Here is a 19,008-nt window from a genome sequence, read left to right as displayed (position 1 = left end):
ATTACCAAGAAGACCAGATGTTATTATCTTTATTTAAAACTCATTTATGAGAATCAATACATTTATATACAGTTCAGATGTACTTTATCCACTTTGCAAACTCTTACCAGTTTTGCTTAGTGTTTACAAACCATTTTCATTTTCCAATATGATGGTCTCTTGTCAGTTTTAAAATTTAAAAGGTACTTGGAGAGGTTAGATTTTTTTTTTTTTTTTTTTTATAGAAGCAGCAAAGGAATATTGCAGTAATGTATTACAAATATTTGGGTTTACTATGAATAAAAACATCTATAAGAATTCTTGTGAACAACAAGCTAAGAAAAAGAAAGACAGACAGTCTTCTCAACCAGCTAAGGCCAGAAGACCAATGCTAAAGTCTGCTGATGCATTAGAGCTGGCAGAGTTTGAGGATGCTTCAGAGATTGATGATGCTTCAGAGATTGGTGAGGCCCTAGAGTTTGGTAGTGCTTCAGAGCTTGGTAATGCTTCAGAGATTGGTGATGCTTCAGAGATTGATAATGCTGTAGAGATTGGTGATGCTTCAGAGATTGATAATGCTCTAGAGATTGGTGATGCTTCAGAGATTGATGCTCTTGAGATTGATAATGCTCTAGAGATTGGTGATGCATCAGAGACTGATAAAGCTCTAGAGATCGGTGATGCTTCAGAGATTGATAATGCTCTAGAGATTGGTGATGCATCAGAGACTGATAAAGCTCTAGAGATCGGCGATGCTTCAGAGATTGATAATACTCTAGAGATTGGTAATGCTTCAGAGATTGGTAATACTGTAGAGATTGGTGGTCCTTCAGAGATTGATAATGCCTCAGATTGATGATGCTGTAGAGTTTGATAATGCCGCTAAGATTGATAATGCTCTAGAGATTGGTGATGCTTCAGAGATTGATATTGTTTCAGAGATTGGAAGTGCTTCAGAGATTGGTAAAGTGCAATTGATAATGCTTCAGAGAGTGGTGATGCTCTAGAGTTTTGTAATGCTTCACAGATTGGCGATGCTTCAGAGATTGATAATGCTCTAGAGATTGCTGATGCTTCAGAAATTGATAATGCTGTAGAGATGGTGATGCTTCAGAGGTTGATAAAGCTTTGGAGATTGGTGATTCTTCAGAGATTGATAATGGTCTAGAGATTGGTGATGCTTCAGAGATTGATATTGTTTCAGAGATTGGAAGTGCTTCAGAGATTGGTAAGGTGCAAGATTGATAGTGCTTCAGAGATTGGTGATGCTCTAGAGTTTTGTAATGCTTCACAGATTGCATTGTGACAAGATGGAGAAAGACACTGTGTAAACGTGTAGAAATGAGATACATGTGTTACCTGTTATACAGTATGTGTTACTAGAAGTAAAATAAAACGTTCAAGAAAATGTGTATTTTAGTGGTGTTTGTGTACCTTCAGATTTAGGACTACACCACAATGCAAGATATGAATCTGGAACCAAATAAAACATTTTTGTAGACTGATTTCAGTTTATTGTGAGCATCTTTAAAGGACACAAAAACTCTACACAAACAAGATGATCTCAGATGTTTAACAGGAGTGACTTTATTCATAGGTTTAGTTACAGACTACATTTTATATATGTCAAACACCTCTGGCCAGTGGCCTGGGATGTAATTATTTTCTGACTAATTCTTTACATGCAGCCTTAATACAGAAGCCAGCTGAAGACAATGACAGAAGCGTAAAAAGGGTGGTTGAAAAGCAATGGTCACACTGAATTAAATACAGACCAAGAGGTTCTAACCTAGTTCTTCAGGTCATCTGAAATGTCGTTTTAGAGTAAATGAACCATTAAATATATGAAGTCCAAACTTTGAAGCACCAGTACCTTGACCCAGACACCCAAGCAGCCTAGAATACTGGATTTTATTTTCTCACGTACCCTAAAAATCTCCCCAAACTCGATTTTGTGCCTTCAAAAGAGTAAATAAAATAAATATTTCAGCAAGTGAAACTTATTATTTTTATTATTAAATACTTTACTGTACATTATCACAACATAATAATAGAATATTAAATGACCAAAAGGTATGTATGTTAACCTGCTAATTATAAATGGAAATACTGTACTGTACTTTAAGATGGACATTATTAAATGTTTTTTTAGTACTTTAGTGTGAGCAGCACACCAACATGGTGTATTCACTATGAGATATTCAATGCTTTATCTGCTTTATATTTAAGCTCAAAACATTAATAAAGGGCTAACCCCAAATCAGTTCATTCTGTGTGTGTGTGTGTGTGGTGTGTGTCAGTGTGTGTGTGTATAGGTTGACATAGTAACCCAACAATAATGAAGTTAATCTATTGGTTCAGTACACATTCATCATCTCTGTAAATACACTCTTAACTGCTCATTAGCCCCCTGACATGTCTATTTGTTTGGGATGTAAATTGCCTGTAAAACTGTTTTGCACAGTGATTTAAATAATGCTGCAGAGATGGACTGGGGGAAGGTCAACAGTTTCAATAAATGTGCAAAATAATTCAACTATAGCCTTAGACACCTAATCATAAAATGTGAGAAAAACTAAAGAAACTTCTCATTCTGTTTTCACACAGCATTTAACTACATAAGTGTTACTCACTTTTGCTTTATGACTGTGTGTTTTAAGCGTAATGGCTGTCTGCTAGACTAAGGAGTCTCTTCCGTTTTACTGAAACATGCCAAGTACATTCTCCAGAGTATGGCACCCAATAGAGATACATTAGGGTTGTGTAGAACATCTGATATCACTGGGTTTAAATTCCCTCTTTGAAGAATGTGATTCTGAGGCAAAATGCTTCTATGTGACAAAGGAAATAGTTTTCTACATATTGATCTAGTCCTGCCAAAAGCATGTTAACTCTGCAAAACACAACAGAAATGTCACCATTGAAAGAAATTTGCCTGAGAAGATCATGTGAAGCAATGGGTTTAGAAGGAAGGGCTGTCGTGACAGCAAGCTGAGATGGAAAGAACACATGCACACAACCACCTGGAAGTCTTACAAAACTGGTCAAGACTACCAAGAAGGGCATGCGTTTCGTGTAGTAGAATTAATTCTGATTTCAGCTCTGCACATTCATGTAAGATGGTAGAGATCTGTAAGTACAAAATTAACCCTATGTTGCACGCCATTAAACAAAGCCAGCAAAACATATCAAACTAGTCATCTATCCAGCTGGAGTATCCAGTAACCGGACAAAAGTGCACATACATTGAAAGTAAAACATAGTTTGATGATGAACATGAAATCTTCATGAAATCTTAATGTAAATATTCGTTCTGACCAATAATATGCAATAATATTCAATATCCACTGTAATGCATGCAATGCAACATAGGGTTAACATGTAAACTGTCAGGCTATGTCATGTTAATGCTGTATTTACAACCAAGAAATAATTTGAAGAACAACCACATCCAATTTTTATAAAGTAGGACTGAGTAAAATTGCATGAAGCCATTTAACAACTCAAGTACACAGATGGGGAGGGTTGTATAAATGCAAAACCAGGTTTATACACTGTAGCCATGGCTGTGAGTATTTACAAAAAATATTTAATTGAAATATACATATCAACATGTTTGCTATATAACCTAGCTAAAGACCACTATAGTCCATTTGTACCACAGTTATGAGGGTTTACTTGTGTGAAACATTTAACGGTAAGTGCTGTATGAGACTTGTATGCCACAGGTTAGTCTATTAACATCCTGAAAAGGCAGTTCAGACGGCTTCAGCAGATGTCTCTGTAGTGACAGACATGGTCACTTTGGCAATTTTCAGAGTGCTCCTGACGCAGTTCTCTGCAGCTTTGTTGGCACTGCCAGTATTGTTTGCGTGCTTGTTCTGGCAGTCAGACTCTACGCTATTATCAAGGGGCTGGGTCGTCCCTTTGCAGAACTGGAACGTGGTACGGAAAGCGTGCCTAAGATCTTTGCTCCTAAGGGCATAGATGATGGGGTTCACCGTTGAATTCATCAGACATAGCATGCTGCAGAAGGCAAAGATGGTCTTGGTAAAGTCATTCATCTTCCAGAAGAGATCGTACACCATGATACCCAAGACTGGGCCCCAGCAGATGATGAGAACCACTAGAATGAGGACCAGCGTCTTTGCTAACCTGATGTCCATTCGTGTTTGATCTGGCCTAGTAAGCAGCACTTTGGTGCCATCCGAGGAATGCACCATCACGCTTTTCTGAGTCCCGTGGCTCAGCATCCGAACTGCATGGGAATGCGCCTTCCACATAATGTACATGTAAGCGTAAATGATGAACATCAGTAAAACACTGGTGACTCCGATCCAGAACATCAAGTAATTCTCATCGATCAGCGGGAAGATGTCCGAGCAAACAGAGTTCAGCTTCTTGCAGTTCCAACCCAGCAGAGGGAGGACCGCTATGATGATTGAGATGATCCACATCATGCAAAAGGCAATGACTGCCTTTGTCTTGGTCACAATGCGTTTGTAAGCCATTGGCTTGTGTATGGAGATGTACCTGTCAATAGCAGTGAGGAAGAGACTCCCCACTGACGCTGTGAAGGAGGCGGTAACTCCTCCCAGCTTGAACAGGAACACATTGGGGCCATCCTTACGATGGAATACATGGAAGTCAACAAAACTGTAAACGAATATGACACTGCCCAGCAGGTCAGCCACTGCCAGGCTTCCTATGAAGTGGTAGGACGGTCTATTTCTGAGGCTGCGAGAGTGCAGGATCACACACAGCACCACTAAGTTCTCAAGAACTGTGAATGTCCCCAGGATCAGTGCCAGGACAGCGACCGCCAACTGCTGACTGGGAGTCAGTATCATAAAACACTCCATGTCCACGAAGTTCTCCCCACATTGTATTGTGCCTTCCTCGTTCCTGTAGCTGGGGGTAGTTCTGTTTGTGTACAGATCGGTAATGTTTGTGGGGTAGAATGGAATGCCTTTTAAAAAGAGATCCTCTTCTGCCAATGCCTTCCCCTGGAATGAGTCACTTTTCAATGCAGAGAAAGGCAGTTTTTGTGAAGAGTGCCCCCCTTTGGTGAAGTTCACATCAACACTGGAGTCATCATAATGGACATCATTGGAACCAAGGTATTCCAGACCTGTCGTTATTGTCCGAAACGTGGTATCCGCTATACCATCCAGGACTGACGTCATGGCTGGTCCTCTCTGAGATGTGTAGTAGGAAAGCAGTGGGAAAGCACTTGGGAGGGCTTAAGGAAGCCTATGGAGAAAAAATAAACAAATAAACAAAATAATAACTGTGCTGTTGAAGTTGCATGTCAGCCATTGCAAGGTCTTTATAATGTCAAAATGATGATGTGAATGCTTCTTACATGCCAGACATCAGAGGAGATGGAGGGCTGGGATGGGAAACCAGAGGAGCGAGTGATGGGGATGAGAATTTGGATAGGGATGGGGATGGGGATAGGGACGGGGATGAGAATAGGGATAGGGATAGGGATGGGGATGGGGATGGGGATGTGGATAGGGATAGGGATGGGGATGAGAATGAGGATAGGGATGGGGATAGGGATGGGGATGAGAATAGGGATGGGGATGAGAATGCAGATAGGGATGGGGATGAGAATAGAGATGGGGATAGGGATGGGGATGAGAATAGGGATAGGGATGGGGATGAGAATGGGGATAGGGATGGGGATGAGAATAGGGATAGGGATGGGGATGAGAATGGGGATAGGGATGGGGATGAGAATGGGGATAGGGATGGGGGGCTGAGGTTCAGGGTAAAAGATTGGGAGTCTGTACAAGACTCACCCCTGGTGTGAAAATGACAAGGAAATACATGAAGTCTGTAACTGTCCTTACAAACAAGCCTGGCTATGTGGTTCAGATCTGGTTTGGCGTGCACAAGCCTGGCTATGTGGTTCAGATCTGGTTTGGCGTGCACAAGCCTGGCTATGTGGTTCAGATCTGGGCTGGTGTGCACAAATTGCCAAACTTGTGGTCCTATAAAACTGCCCTGGAGTCTTTTACTTGTCCACGGGAACAATGGCTCTTTATTATACTTTAATAAAAATGTAATAGAAATGTACAATCATAAAAAAGCAACGGGTGAAATAAGTTATAACACTGAAGCATTGTGCTTGAGAAGGTACTTTATAATTATAATAATACTAATGCAATTTACTTAATATAAGAAAGACAATGTAGAGTACAGAGTTCACCTTTATAAAAATGACAACATATGCAGAAATACTCAAACTATTCAGGAAATGTAATTGCTTCCATGGTCACATATTAACAAAGTGGAGTTAAATGAGGCTGCTGATACATGCTGATTCTACAGTCCCCTTTTACAGTTCTTGCCATCTTCAGATAAAACAATAAAATTATTATTACTAAATAAATTTGATGGAGAGTGTTGTTTTTATATCTCTGTATAAGCCAAACAGGGTAACGTAAGGCACTCTAAGCAGCTGTGATGCTTGAAAAAGAAAAAGCAAATAAAACAGGATTTGCAATGAGCACTGGTGTAACGTTCATTTTTGCTACCGGCAGCAAAATATGACATGTATAAGCAATTATAACAATTTTGTTACTTTGTAAAAATCTTTTTTTTTTTTTTGGTTAAAGCAATCCAGCAATTCATCTTGGTGGTTATATAGAGTAGTTTAAAAATATTCTAAAATGATACATTATATCTAAAACAGTGTAATATAACTAACATGACTTATTTTCAAACTAATATCAGCAACATGACAAATAGTATCAGAACTCACATCATTAATGTATAATAATAATAATAATAATAATAATAATAATAATAATAATAATAATAATAATTCAATGCATAATAATTATTATAAAGTTCCCATATATACCCAATCCTGTGTGTTGTGGAAATGTAATGCAGTATTTAAGTAATTGTTCTGGGTCTACCAACTGATAGATGGCTAAAATTGATCCAACTTTGATCATGTTCTTTACTGAAGGTAGCAAAATGTGATGGGTGTGTGTAGACTGTTAAAATGTCATAGCTTAGCAATTCTCTGTTGAAGGTAGCAACACTTGATGGGTGCCTCTGTTATGTCAAACTGTCACACCTTTTCATCTCCATTGTATCTGATACATTTTAAAATGATCCCAGTGTGAAAGTGTGAGTGTGTGTGTGTGTGTGTGTGTGTGTGTGTGTGTGTGTATATATATATATATACACACACACACACGCGCACACACACACACACACACATATATATATATATATATATATATATATATATATATATATATATATATATATATATATATATATATATATTATATATATTACATATAATAATTTCGTATCCAAAGTCTTGTGTATTTGTTTTTGATGAGCGACCTCAGTATGCAAGTGAAAAACAATTCTGGGTATGCGCAATGCAAGGGGAAAACAGTCTGCAAAGTAGGAAAATTTGATAGGTAACATAAATTGATGCGACGCCGGTATAACATTTCTGTCCTGTAGCTTCCTTTGTTTCACATATCACTGTATGCATATTAGCTGTAATATTCAAACACACCACTAGAGGCCAATGTTTACAAAGTTCCAGATATGCAACATGAGCAATGTCAGGTATACAAGTTGTGTAGATGCATAAAAAGAAATAGGAAAAAGATTGTCTTTCGCTTGTAAGATATTATTTACATATATTTTAGAAATAACGGCCCCGCTATAACATTTTTTCATATGTAAACCTACTACATACATAGTGATGTTTCTTGATTACTTGAGATAATGTTTTCATTAAAGAGGTCAGTGTAATTGTGCTGTGGCATTGCGGATACACAGAGGTGAAACTAACTTTAATTTCTTACCGGTACTGTACAATTGCTCACCCGCGACCAAACGTTTTTAGATTATTACAACAACACTTAACAGGAACAAAAATAATAACTATCATTTTATATTTTATTCTTTTTGTCCAGTTGTTCTGCTTGGATTTTGGCGCAAATTTATATCAGGAATTTATTTGGAATCATCAAACTACGGAAGTATATAAATCACATCAGCACGCGTGGTAAGCTACTTTAGACTGTAGAAACGCAGCTGCGGCGTTACTGACTGTACAAACGCGCCTGCACAAACGCGGCTGCGGCGTTACTGACTGTACAAACGCGCCTGCACAAACGCAGCTGCGGCGTTACTGATTGTACAAACGCGCCTGCACAAACGCAGCTGCGGCGTTACTGACTGTACAAACGCGCCTGCACAAACGCAGCTGCGGCGTTACTGACTGTACAAACGCGCCTGCACAAACGCAGCTGCGGCGTTACTGACTGTACAAACGCGCCTGCACAGACCCGGCTGCGGCGTTACTGACTGTACAAACGCGGCTGCACAAACGCAGCTGCGGCGTTACTGACTGTACAAACGCGGCTGCACAAACGCGGCTGCGGCGTTACTGACTGTACAAACGCGGCTGCACAAACGCGGCTGCGGCGTTACTGACTGTACAAACGCGCCTGCACAAACGCGGCTGCGGCGTTACTGACTGTACAAACGCGCCTGCACAAACGCGGCTGCGGCGTTACTGACTGTACAAACGCGCCTGCACAAACGCGGCTGCGGCGTTACTGACTGTACAAACGCGGCTGCACAAACGCGGCTGCGGCGTTACTGACTGTACAAACGCGGCTGCACAAACGCGGCTGCGGCGTTACTGACTGTACAAACGCGCCTGCACAAACGCGGCTGCGGCGTTACTGACTGTACAAACGCGCCTGCACAAACGCGGCTGCGGCGTTACTGATTGTACAAACGCGGCTGCACAAACGCGGCTGCGGCGTTACTGACTGTACAAACGCGGCTGCACAAACGCAGCTGCGGCGTTACTGATTGTACAAACGCGGCTGCACAAACGCGGCTGCGGCGTTACTGATTGTACAAACGCGGCTGCACAAACGCGGCTGCGGCGTTACTGACTGTACAAACGCGCCTGCACAAACGCAGCTGCGGCGTTACTGATTGTACAAACGCGGCTGCACAAACGCGGCTGCGGCGTTACTGACTGTACAAACGCGCCTGCACAAACGCGGCTGCGGCGTTACTGACTGTACAAACGCGGCTGCACAAACGCGGCTGCGGCGTTACTGACTGTACAAACGCGGCTGCACAAACGCGGCTGCGGCGTTACTGACTGTACAAACGCGGCTGCACAAACGCGGCTGCGGCGTTACTGATTGTACAAACGCGGCTGCACAGACGCGGCTGCGGCGTTACTGACTGTACAAACGCGGCTGCACAAACGCGGCTGCGGCGTTACTGACTGTACAAACGCGCCTGCACAAACGCGGCTGCGGCGTTACTGACTGTACAAACGCGGCTGCACAAACGCGGCTGCGGCGTTACTGACTGTACAAACGCGCCTGCACAAACGCGGCTGCGTACACACACTTTTGAAACCAAACTTAAGCCACTGGAAACAGGTAATGCATGCCAAAATTTACTGCAAAAATAAATGGCGTGCTCAATGCAATATAAAAGTGACGTAGCAGTCGTTTATAACGTTTTATTTCAACCCCATTGTTTTGAATGAACATAAATAGATACATAAGAATACACATAATTCTTTAGAGTCTTTGCTTTGCATGAAAGGGATTTATCGTTAAAAATGATGAAGTTACACTAACCTTTCGATTTCGTATACCTGCTCGCTACAATATTGCTTTGGAAGCTTTTATTTAGCCTTTTTATTTATTTATTTGTAACCATTAAAATACTAAAAGCCAATAATAATGGTCCTGCAAATTAAAAGGGAACGTTCGTGTGCCGTTTTCTCTTCTGGTGTATTGTTGCACACACATGCACTGTCTTTAAAATGGATTATAGCTTTTATATAGGCTTTTGTAAACTCTTCTATAGACATTAGTTTGAAAATAAAAATAATACAATAAAATAAATGTAGTACTAATTATCAATGCGGTATATTATATATGAAAACGCATGGACGTGAATATTACAGAACAATCTAATTCTGGCCTACAGTGCCTTGATTATATGGGCAAAGTAAGACTGGAATACAGTGCATATAACAGACATTATTAAATAGTGCATTTTTAAAATATTAATATAAATTTAAAATGTACAAAAACTGATTTACTGATTTAGGATCAAAGTTGAGGACATTTCGGACAACGGGTCTTTCAGCTGTAGGTAGTGCAGTGCGTGTTGATTTTCAAATTGGACTTGTTTGAATTATGACATCAGGGAATATTGCTTGAGACTGCCAGAATGTTGGTAATAACTCAGTTTATGGATATTTTAAAATGTACTTATCCGTTTTTTTTTTTTTTTTTTTTTTTTTTTTTTAGAACTTTATGTGCACAGCACTTAAATCGTCTTATATGTGTGTGTGTGTGTGGAAACATAAACCCTATGTGTTAAAATAATTGGTATAATCATAGCTTACTTCACAGCAGCAGAGATGTGCCATACCCCAAATACGAATTCACAGCACGGTACAAACACTGATTTTTGACCATCGGGTTGGGCATTTTCTTTCACACATTTTTTTCCTAATACTGTCATTGAAAAACTTTGCTCCGTTATATTTGGCACTTAGTCCACTGCTTTGAATTTGGAATAAAAAGGTGTAGACTTTTATTTTTTGTATATCACACAGTGGGCGGTAGACTTTGTAAAAGTCTACACTACTTTTGATATATGGAATTTAAAGATTTTAAGAAAAGTATAATCGGCGGTTAGATCTCGGAATAAAATCATATAGCAAAGATCAATACAAATGCGTTTTACTAATATGATACACCGGGAGGAATGATGTGTGTGTGGCCGGTTCGCTCACCTAATAATCTCTGGACTAAAAGCTTGGAATGGATCTGATACAGTCTAGTGCTTCACTCGGATTTTTAAAACCCAATGCTCTAGTATATTTGACAACGAGGATACATCAAATGTTAATAGCGGCTAGGTCGTTTTGAAGCATTGGTAAAAAAGGACATTCATAAAGTCAACAGTTCTGACTTCAAAATAATATATAAAAAGGTTAAACTGTACTCTGCATTGTAACGCACTTGCATAACTGATTGATGGATTTAAGCACCTCACTTAATTTTAGCATCATAACGCTTCACATTTTACCATTTGGGTGTAGAATTATGCATTCGATCGATTAATAAAATGGCATGTCATAAATGAAATGTATAGTTATGGAATTTTCAACTCATCAGGTACTTGATTAATGTATTTATTTTATAGATAAGCATTCAAAACGCGTTCTGCACACCAGCCAGATCATTTAAAAAAAAAAAACAAACAAACAAACAAAAAAACCCATTGTGTACCATTATCCAGATACAGGCTACATCAAACCCCACTAAATCTATACGGTACAATAAGCTACAATACCTTTGCATAGTTTGTTAGTGGATTAATTCTTGTAGTTGGATGGTCGTCTTGCTGAAGTCCAGTTGCTGATGTAAACTGTACTGAGGAAACCTGTTGTGTTGAATTCAGTCCACGCTCTTTCTCTGGTTCTGCACTGTACACTGTTCTTGCCTCCCTTGTCTTTGTGATATGAAGAAAGTGTGATGTGACTGTTGCGAGGCACCTCTGAAATCATGCTTCTGCATATTTAGAAGCGCAACTCACAGCATCACGTGTTATAACCCATCACAGTTCCCCCCGTCCCCCCTCTCCCCGCTTGAAAATGACTACCCAGACAGAACAAAAGGCATCCGTGGGACCATAATGCAGTTATCTGAGCAGCATGTCAACGGAAACCATGAACTGCGCAGCATAGCAAATCCCTTTGTTTTATTCATCAAAACTGTTACAAAGATGAACAATTCATGCAATTCTCAGATAGATCTAGCTTTAGAAATGACAATTAAAATGTTTTTGAATGTAATTGTATATATTGTATTAGATCTATTGTGTGTCAGGAAATCAGGTCAGTCAATCATTGTCAGTTGCACTTGTAAGTGTTGAGGAGTTTGATGCACTGGGGGAGAATTAGCTGGACCACGCCTTCAGATCATCTCCTCCACTAATGTACACCCCCTTGATCGCTAATGATGCCGTATAGTCACTAATGAGAGAAACCCCCCATTAGAACGGTAGTGACACTGGCAATGCAATTTATATTCGGAGATTGCACACATCAACAGCGAAGATACTTGCACTGACTTGAATCCCACATACGAACTGTTCCATTTTAAGCACTTTATTTTGGGCTCTTGGTTGTTTCTAATTGCGTGCGTTGACTACTATAATAGCAATAATATACATGTATATCAACACAAGGTCTTTTAAAATATTTAAATGTATTATTTTTTTCATAAAGCATGGTTTCCTATCAAGGAGTTGCACTTTTTCAAGTGGCTCTGTTAATCTTGGAAAGCTTTGCTAAATCAGTAATAAAAGCATTGCATACGAAGGTAGGAGTGGTATGCAGAGCTCCTGAGCTCACTGAGTCAGCAGCACGCCAGCATGAGCTGGATGCAAAGTGAGGAGACTCACACCATTCGCAGGATAATCACAAAGTCGAGCAGTTGCCTCAACCTACACCTTCGCAGGCTAGGTCTTGGAAGGATTGCTAAATGTAATAACAAGCAAACGCCAAGGCTAGATCCGACCTTGAAAATAAAAAAGATTTGTCACACACCAGAATAATATACTGTATTTACAGTATGTGACATAATATATATATATATTATCTATATATATATATATATATATAATATATATATAATATATATATATATATACCCTTGCAAAGCCTGCATTTAAATGTAATGCACACATTATGTTATTCCATTTTATATGACTACCTGCACTTGGTTTTGTCTCCTATCTGGTGGAAATATCATCTAACACAGAGCAAATAGGTGTGCAATCTGTTGGACACCAATGATGAAGAACAGTAACAAAATAGTATTACATGCATCCTGCATGTAGCTTCAATTAATACAGTTTTGCAGATGATTGTGTAATTAAGCCTCTCAAAGGGAGTTCATGTTTCTGTAAGTCTGCTGTTGCCTATTTAACTGCTCATATCTGTTTTGTGTAAAAACGTGACAATACTGAGAGTATAGCTACTAGATTGTGGTCATGTGACACTTCTGGATTATTTGTTTAAAACTTTGAGATACTGAATTCAGATTTGCTTTATTCTCTGATTCTTTTGATCAAGTTCCACCCTGTGTATTGTTCAAGGCAAACAAACTATAGCTTTTGCAAAGCTGCGGCGGCCACAATCCAAAATATCTCAGAGGCTATTATGATGATGACTTCACATTTGAAGGGTTATAAACACAGCATGCTAAATGTGTCAGTAACTTTGACATTGACCTCTGACATGTTAGGGTCCTGTAACTTTTAAAGCTTCTGCATGATACAGGCAGCACACTTTTATATAGTGTCTTCATATTTGAGACACAGCTGCATTCTATGATGCTCTGAGCAAAGCTCCATTTAGGGTGTTGTCACTGCCACTCTATGACCATATCAGTGATGCAGATCACACGTCATTTTACTTCATGATTACAAACTCTTCAAATCAGAGATGTTATTCTTACCTATCATTATGCCTACTAGGTAGCTTGCTACAACATACAACTTGTCACATGGCAGAATGTCTTCTGTTTCCAGGTTTTACACTCAAATCTGCTGTGGAAACAGGTTTTGAATGCAGAAAAGGCCTTGATTGTATCAGAGTTCTTTTATCACTCTGCATCTCGGTGCTCCATTACTGCTTCCTCCAATGAGCCTACAGATTTAATAATGGTCTGATAGCATAAACAGAATATACTCCTGTGAAGCCACTCATCCCCTTTCGATTTTAACCTGCAGTTCAATCGTTATTGCATCCACTCCTGTTTGGACCAGATTTCAATTTAGGGGCATTGCCAGAGCAGATTCAGTATTTGTGATAATAGTTATCTTACCTGGTAAACAGGCAATACATCTACATTTTGACATGTATATGTTAATTCATTCTGGCAGGCAATCAGTACTAATGCAATAGTTGCAATACAGGGGTTCCCAGGAAATACATAAAAAACTGTGCAATGGTTTGTTCACTTTTCTGTCACTTATCTGTTGGTCATCATGAGTTAAGGTTCATTTCATTCAGACTGCATGGTCTGATTTTTAGTGAAGTCCAGCGGCAAGTGGTGGCAAGTAGTCAAAAAACATTGCACAGTGAAAGCAAAGGTTCTTGCCAAATGAGAATGTCCTGACAATGAGCTACACGTGCTAATATATTAAGCTTGTTCAAGCGTGAAAGGTTCCTGTATTTGATCTTTTATCTCTGGAATGAACAGTAACTGTTTTGCATTAAAGCCTTGAGCTTCAGATAAATGAGTTTGAGTATGGCCATTTAATTATCTGCTGTCTGTAAATGTTTCAACAATGTAATCACTGTGGTTTCAATCCACGCAAGGTTTGTTTTTCTGAAATGCACACAGTTCTGAAAAGCCGTGTCTAAAAAACGTCGATCATATCGTAAGGGGCAAAGAAAGAAAACAACAGTTAACATCTCTTAGGCAGCCGAGCGGTCCTTGCCATAGGCTTTTGTATGCGGTTGAAATGCCCTGATAAATGAATTGGATTCATGCACTACAAGGTAGGTGACCTTTTCACTCCACGTATCCTCCTAGGTGTCCCCAGGGAGGTATCCGAGGGGCCGAAAGGTTCTATAAATCTGTAGCTTTGAAAGGAGCAGAGAGTCCAGGTGAACAATACAACAGAGATTGTGAAGGAATACCTAAATTAACCTAAATTGTTCTTGTAATAGTCTAATACATCACTTCATATAGAATTGTTCTATGCCTCACAGAAGACACGTTGTAACTCATAGTATAAAAACACACAATAACAGGGAAAAGGTCAGTGCTTGCAGTATTCTACTTGACTGTACAACGAAGATGATAAGAGCATAACAAGGGATACCAAATTGCTTAAAGTACTATTTATCTATGGGTGGACTGAATTGAACATTTTGTTTTCCAAATTACCAGCTAACTGCTAACAGGACACATCAAGAGAATTGATTGTACATTTCTGGAAGCATGTTTCCTGCTATTGTCCAGGGTGTTCACTTGAAAGAGGCTAATATTTTCTTTACATTACTGTGTAGCTGTTTACAATTTCCAGGTGAGCTGGAAGGATTCCTCAAGCTAATCAGTCTACACTTTGGGACAGAGTGAACCAGTCTACAGTATGAGACAGTGTGGAACCAGTCTACAGTGTAGGACAGTGTGGAACCAGTCTACAGTATGAGACAATGTGGAACCAGTCTACAGTGTGGAACCAGTCTACAGTATTAGACAGTGTGGAACCAGTCTACAGTATTAGACAGTGTGGAACCAGTCTACAGTGTAGGACAGTGTGGAACCAGTCTATAGTGTAGGACAGTGTGGAACCAGTCTACAGTATGAGACAATGTGGAACCAGTCTACAGTGTAGGACAGTGTGGAACCAGTCTATAGTGTAGGACAGTGTGGAACCAGTCTACAGTATGAGACAATGTGGAACCAGTCTACAGTGTGGAACCAGTGTGGAACCAGTCTATATTTTGGGGCAGTGTGGAACCAGTCTACAGTATAGGACAGAGTGGAACCAGTCTACAGTATAGGACATTGTGGAACCAGTCTACAGTGTGGGGCAGTGTGGAACCAGTCTACAGTGTGGGGCAGTGTGGAACCAGTCTACAGTATGAGACAATGTGGAACCAGTCTACAGTGTAGGACAGTGTGGAACCAGTCTATAGTGTAGGACAGTGTGGAACCAGTCTACAGTATGAGACAATGTGGAACCAGTCTACAGTGTGGAACCAGTGTGGAACCAGTCTATATTTTGGGGCAGTGTGGAACCAGTCTACAGTATAGGACAGAGTGGAACCAGTCTACAGTATAGGACATTGTGGAACCAGTCTACAGTGTGGGGCAGTGTGGAACCAGTCTACAGTGTGGGGCAGTATGGAACCAGTCTACAGTGTGGGGCAGTGTAGAACCAGTCCATAGTATAGGACAGAGTGGAACCAGTCTACAGTGTTGGGCAGTGTGGAACCAGTCTATAGTGTGGGGCAGTGTGGAACCAGTCTACAGTGTGGGGCAGTGTGGAACCAGTCTACAGTGTGGGGCAGTGTGGAACCAGTCTACAGTATAGGACAGTGTGGAACCAGTCTATAGTGTGGGGCAGTGTGGAACCAGTGTGGGGCCAACCTACAGCATGGGACAATGTGGAACCAGTATAGAGTATAGGACAGAGTGGAACCAGTCTACAGTATAGGACAGTGTGGAACCAGTCTACAGTGTGGGGCAGTGTGGAACCAATCTACAGTGTGGGGCAGTGTGGAACCAGTCTACAGTATAGGACAGTGTGGAACCAGTCTACAGTGTGGGGCAGTGTGGAACCAGTCTACAGTGTGGGGCAGTGTGGAACCAGTCTACAGTATAGGACAGTGTGGAACCAGTCTACAGTGTGGGGCAGTGTGGAACCAGTCTACAGTATAGGACAGTGTGGAACCAGTCTACAGTGTGGGGCAGGTAAATGGGTTAGTTGGCTAGTAAATTGGTTTATACTCTGTTAACACTGACTAAATAATGTGTGACCCTTACAATTTGAAAACATGACTGTGAATAAAGTGAATGCAATCATTTGAGTGCATGTTGGTCATGCATTACCGTACTCAAGTTGTGTGGGGAGGGTATTAGTTAGTTGTAGTGGCCCAGGAGAGGTTTTCTTATTCCACATGTTTTAAGAATAATAAAAAAAGAGGTGGTCACTGTCAGTCCATGCATTGAAAACTGCAAAAGGGCACAGGAATGTGGGGGTTTGCAAGGTGATGTCGCTGGTGGCAAGTAATAGTAAAATAAACCAGATGTGCCTTTTTCAGATTTCGAAATGAGGTGTAAAATCCATTGCGCAATCATACGTGGAGAAACTGGCTCGCTGTGTGATCTGGTGCCGACTGATCTGGTGTGCAATTATAATTAACGTTCAAGGGATTGTCATTATACAAGGTTTCTATCAAAAACTAGTTTGCAATAAGAAAGGTTAAAAATAATAAGGTGTATAGGATGAGAGCTACAAACTTGAATAATAAACAGATAATTCATAATACCTGCTGGGGAGGGTTGAAACTGATGATTTTAATGGTACATGAACTGGGGTTTGGTGTTCTTGTGATTTACACAGTCCTTCCCTGCCATGCTTCTCATTTTGTTTAAAGCAGGCAGAAATGTCTCTGGCTCCCAATCTCTGGTTTGTTCCTGTGAGGTCACCTGCAGGCATTTCAAGCAGGACGAGTCTTTGGGATTACGGCCCTACCAAGTTTTTTTTTTTTTTTTCATATCCATAAACAGTTAATTGGCTACTGTCCAATGAATATGTAAACAGTATTTCAACATGGGTTAGCTGATGTGTTCTGCAATTGCAGAGGTTGGGATGGTGACATTACTTCTGCCCTCCCATATTTTAGACATGTTTCATTTTAAAGCGAGATAAGAAAATGGTAAGGACAAAAAAGTGTTAGCTTCTGAAAATTTTCATTCCAGACACGAGATTGCTGCGGCAGGAAAAAAGAAGATACATATGATTTTTTCATTTTTTCATTTGTTGTTATTCACTGCACACTTCCTGTTCCCTGGCCAGCCTTCACTTGCACTCACAAGCTCAGCAGTCACTGCCAGTGGAACATTGTCATCGCTAATCAGCATCAAGAACATTCACTAACCTTTCAATATCTCAATTACACTGTGTTTTGAACATCTCATAAATAAGTTCTGAATTAGTGCTGAAATAATACCCAGTTAGCATGCTCAGCACAAGTTCTCTGTGCTTTACTTGAATACATGCAGGGCTGGATCTGCAGAATCACATTTACTGCACATCTGCAATGGGTGTTATTCAAGGAAAGTAAATAAACAGCTGAAAATAACTTTAGCTGACAGCTCTGCCTAATTTATAAGGTTTACCCTAAGAGAAAGAATAGGAACAGAATTGTTCAAAACCTAGTAATCAGTCACAGCTGATGCATGTTAATCTACTCTTCAGATACTTGCAGTGCCAAAGGCTTGTACTAACTGCAAATCTGCTCAACAGCTTACATTAGCACATATAGAGAGAATTTCACAACATTGACAAGAAAAGTGGATGTGCAGAACGATGCCTGTCCCTGCTCGAGGCAACAGTTGATATTAAGCATAGTGGGGCACTTTGTATTGTGTGTGATGCCCAAACAGTAAAGAAAAGTTGTTTCAGCAGATATTCCAGAGCAGGTGCCCAGTTGCACAGCCAGCGGGGTGCTGGGTGAGTCATGCAATTCGGGCATCACTGTCACGCTGAGTATCCAATCTTGGCAGAGGGTTGCTGGGTAGCATCTGTTGCTCAGGGTTGATGGGTGAAAAGAGGAGAAGGGGAGCAGGTTGCATCGCTGTGGGCGGATTTTGAATTGGCAGTTTCTGAAAAGGATACATTTTCTTAAACAGTTGTACTTTATTGCATATGTATTATGTTCAGTAACAGCTTCAGAAAAATATGTTTCTGTTGTACTGGTTCATAATAAAAGAACCACAGCATATTAATATCCACCAAATATAATTTACTTTTACCAAGTAGATGATAAAAACTGACAGACTGACCAGCTAGGATTCTACATTGTCATTCAGTACTGGAACAGAAGAACTATGGTAAACAGGCAAGGGAAGGGGCAGAAAATAAATAAAATTACATCTGAAGCCGAGTGTTTATCTGACTCAAGATAATGAATGACACCTCAGAAACAACTGCTTTAAAAAAAAAATCTTTCAAGAACTTAAAAGATGCTATTGATTTTTGTATCACTTCCTTCACACCTGGTACCTTCTGGACTGTTCTTTCAATTGGAGGAGAATTACCAGATTTGTTCCTTTAAGTTAAGTTCAGTTTTATTGGCAGAAGTTCCCATAGGTAGTGACAACGTAATTGGATCACCTTTCCAAACACACACAAATTCTAATAAAATGCTTTTGTTTTACTCGGAGCAAAGCA

The 19,008-nt window shown here is 40.2% G+C and overlaps 1 protein-coding gene across 1 annotated transcript; it reads right to left on the bottom strand.

The window, feature by feature from the left end:
* Positions 1–1,561: 1,561 nt before the first annotated feature.
* On the bottom strand, positions 1,562–11,569 carry cnr1 (cannabinoid receptor 1). Its single transcript, XM_041253710.1, has 2 exons — positions 11,380–11,569; positions 1,562–5,232 (listed from the first exon to the last, which is right to left on the bottom strand). The coding sequence occupies exon 2, from the start codon at positions 5,163–5,165 to the stop codon at positions 3,738–3,740; it is 1,428 nt and encodes a 475-aa protein (XP_041109644.1). The 5' UTR covers positions 5,166–5,232; positions 11,380–11,569; the 3' UTR covers positions 1,562–3,737.
* Between the last annotated feature and the right edge of the window lie 7,439 nt (positions 11,570–19,008).

The sequence above is a fragment of the Polyodon spathula genome, chromosome 6 (genome assembly GCF_017654505.1).
Source record: "Polyodon spathula isolate WHYD16114869_AA chromosome 6, ASM1765450v1, whole genome shotgun sequence".
Taxonomy (NCBI): Eukaryota; Metazoa; Chordata; class Actinopteri; order Acipenseriformes; family Polyodontidae; genus Polyodon; species Polyodon spathula.
Note: the sequence above shows the minus strand (reverse complement) of the source record. Positions and strands in the feature narration are given on the sequence as shown.

What these genes read in the sequence shown, in the direction of transcription:
- cnr1 (XM_041253710.1), bottom strand. Translation starts at nt 5,165, where the DNA reads ATGACGTCAGTCCTGGATGGTATAGCGGATACCACGTTTCGGACAATA.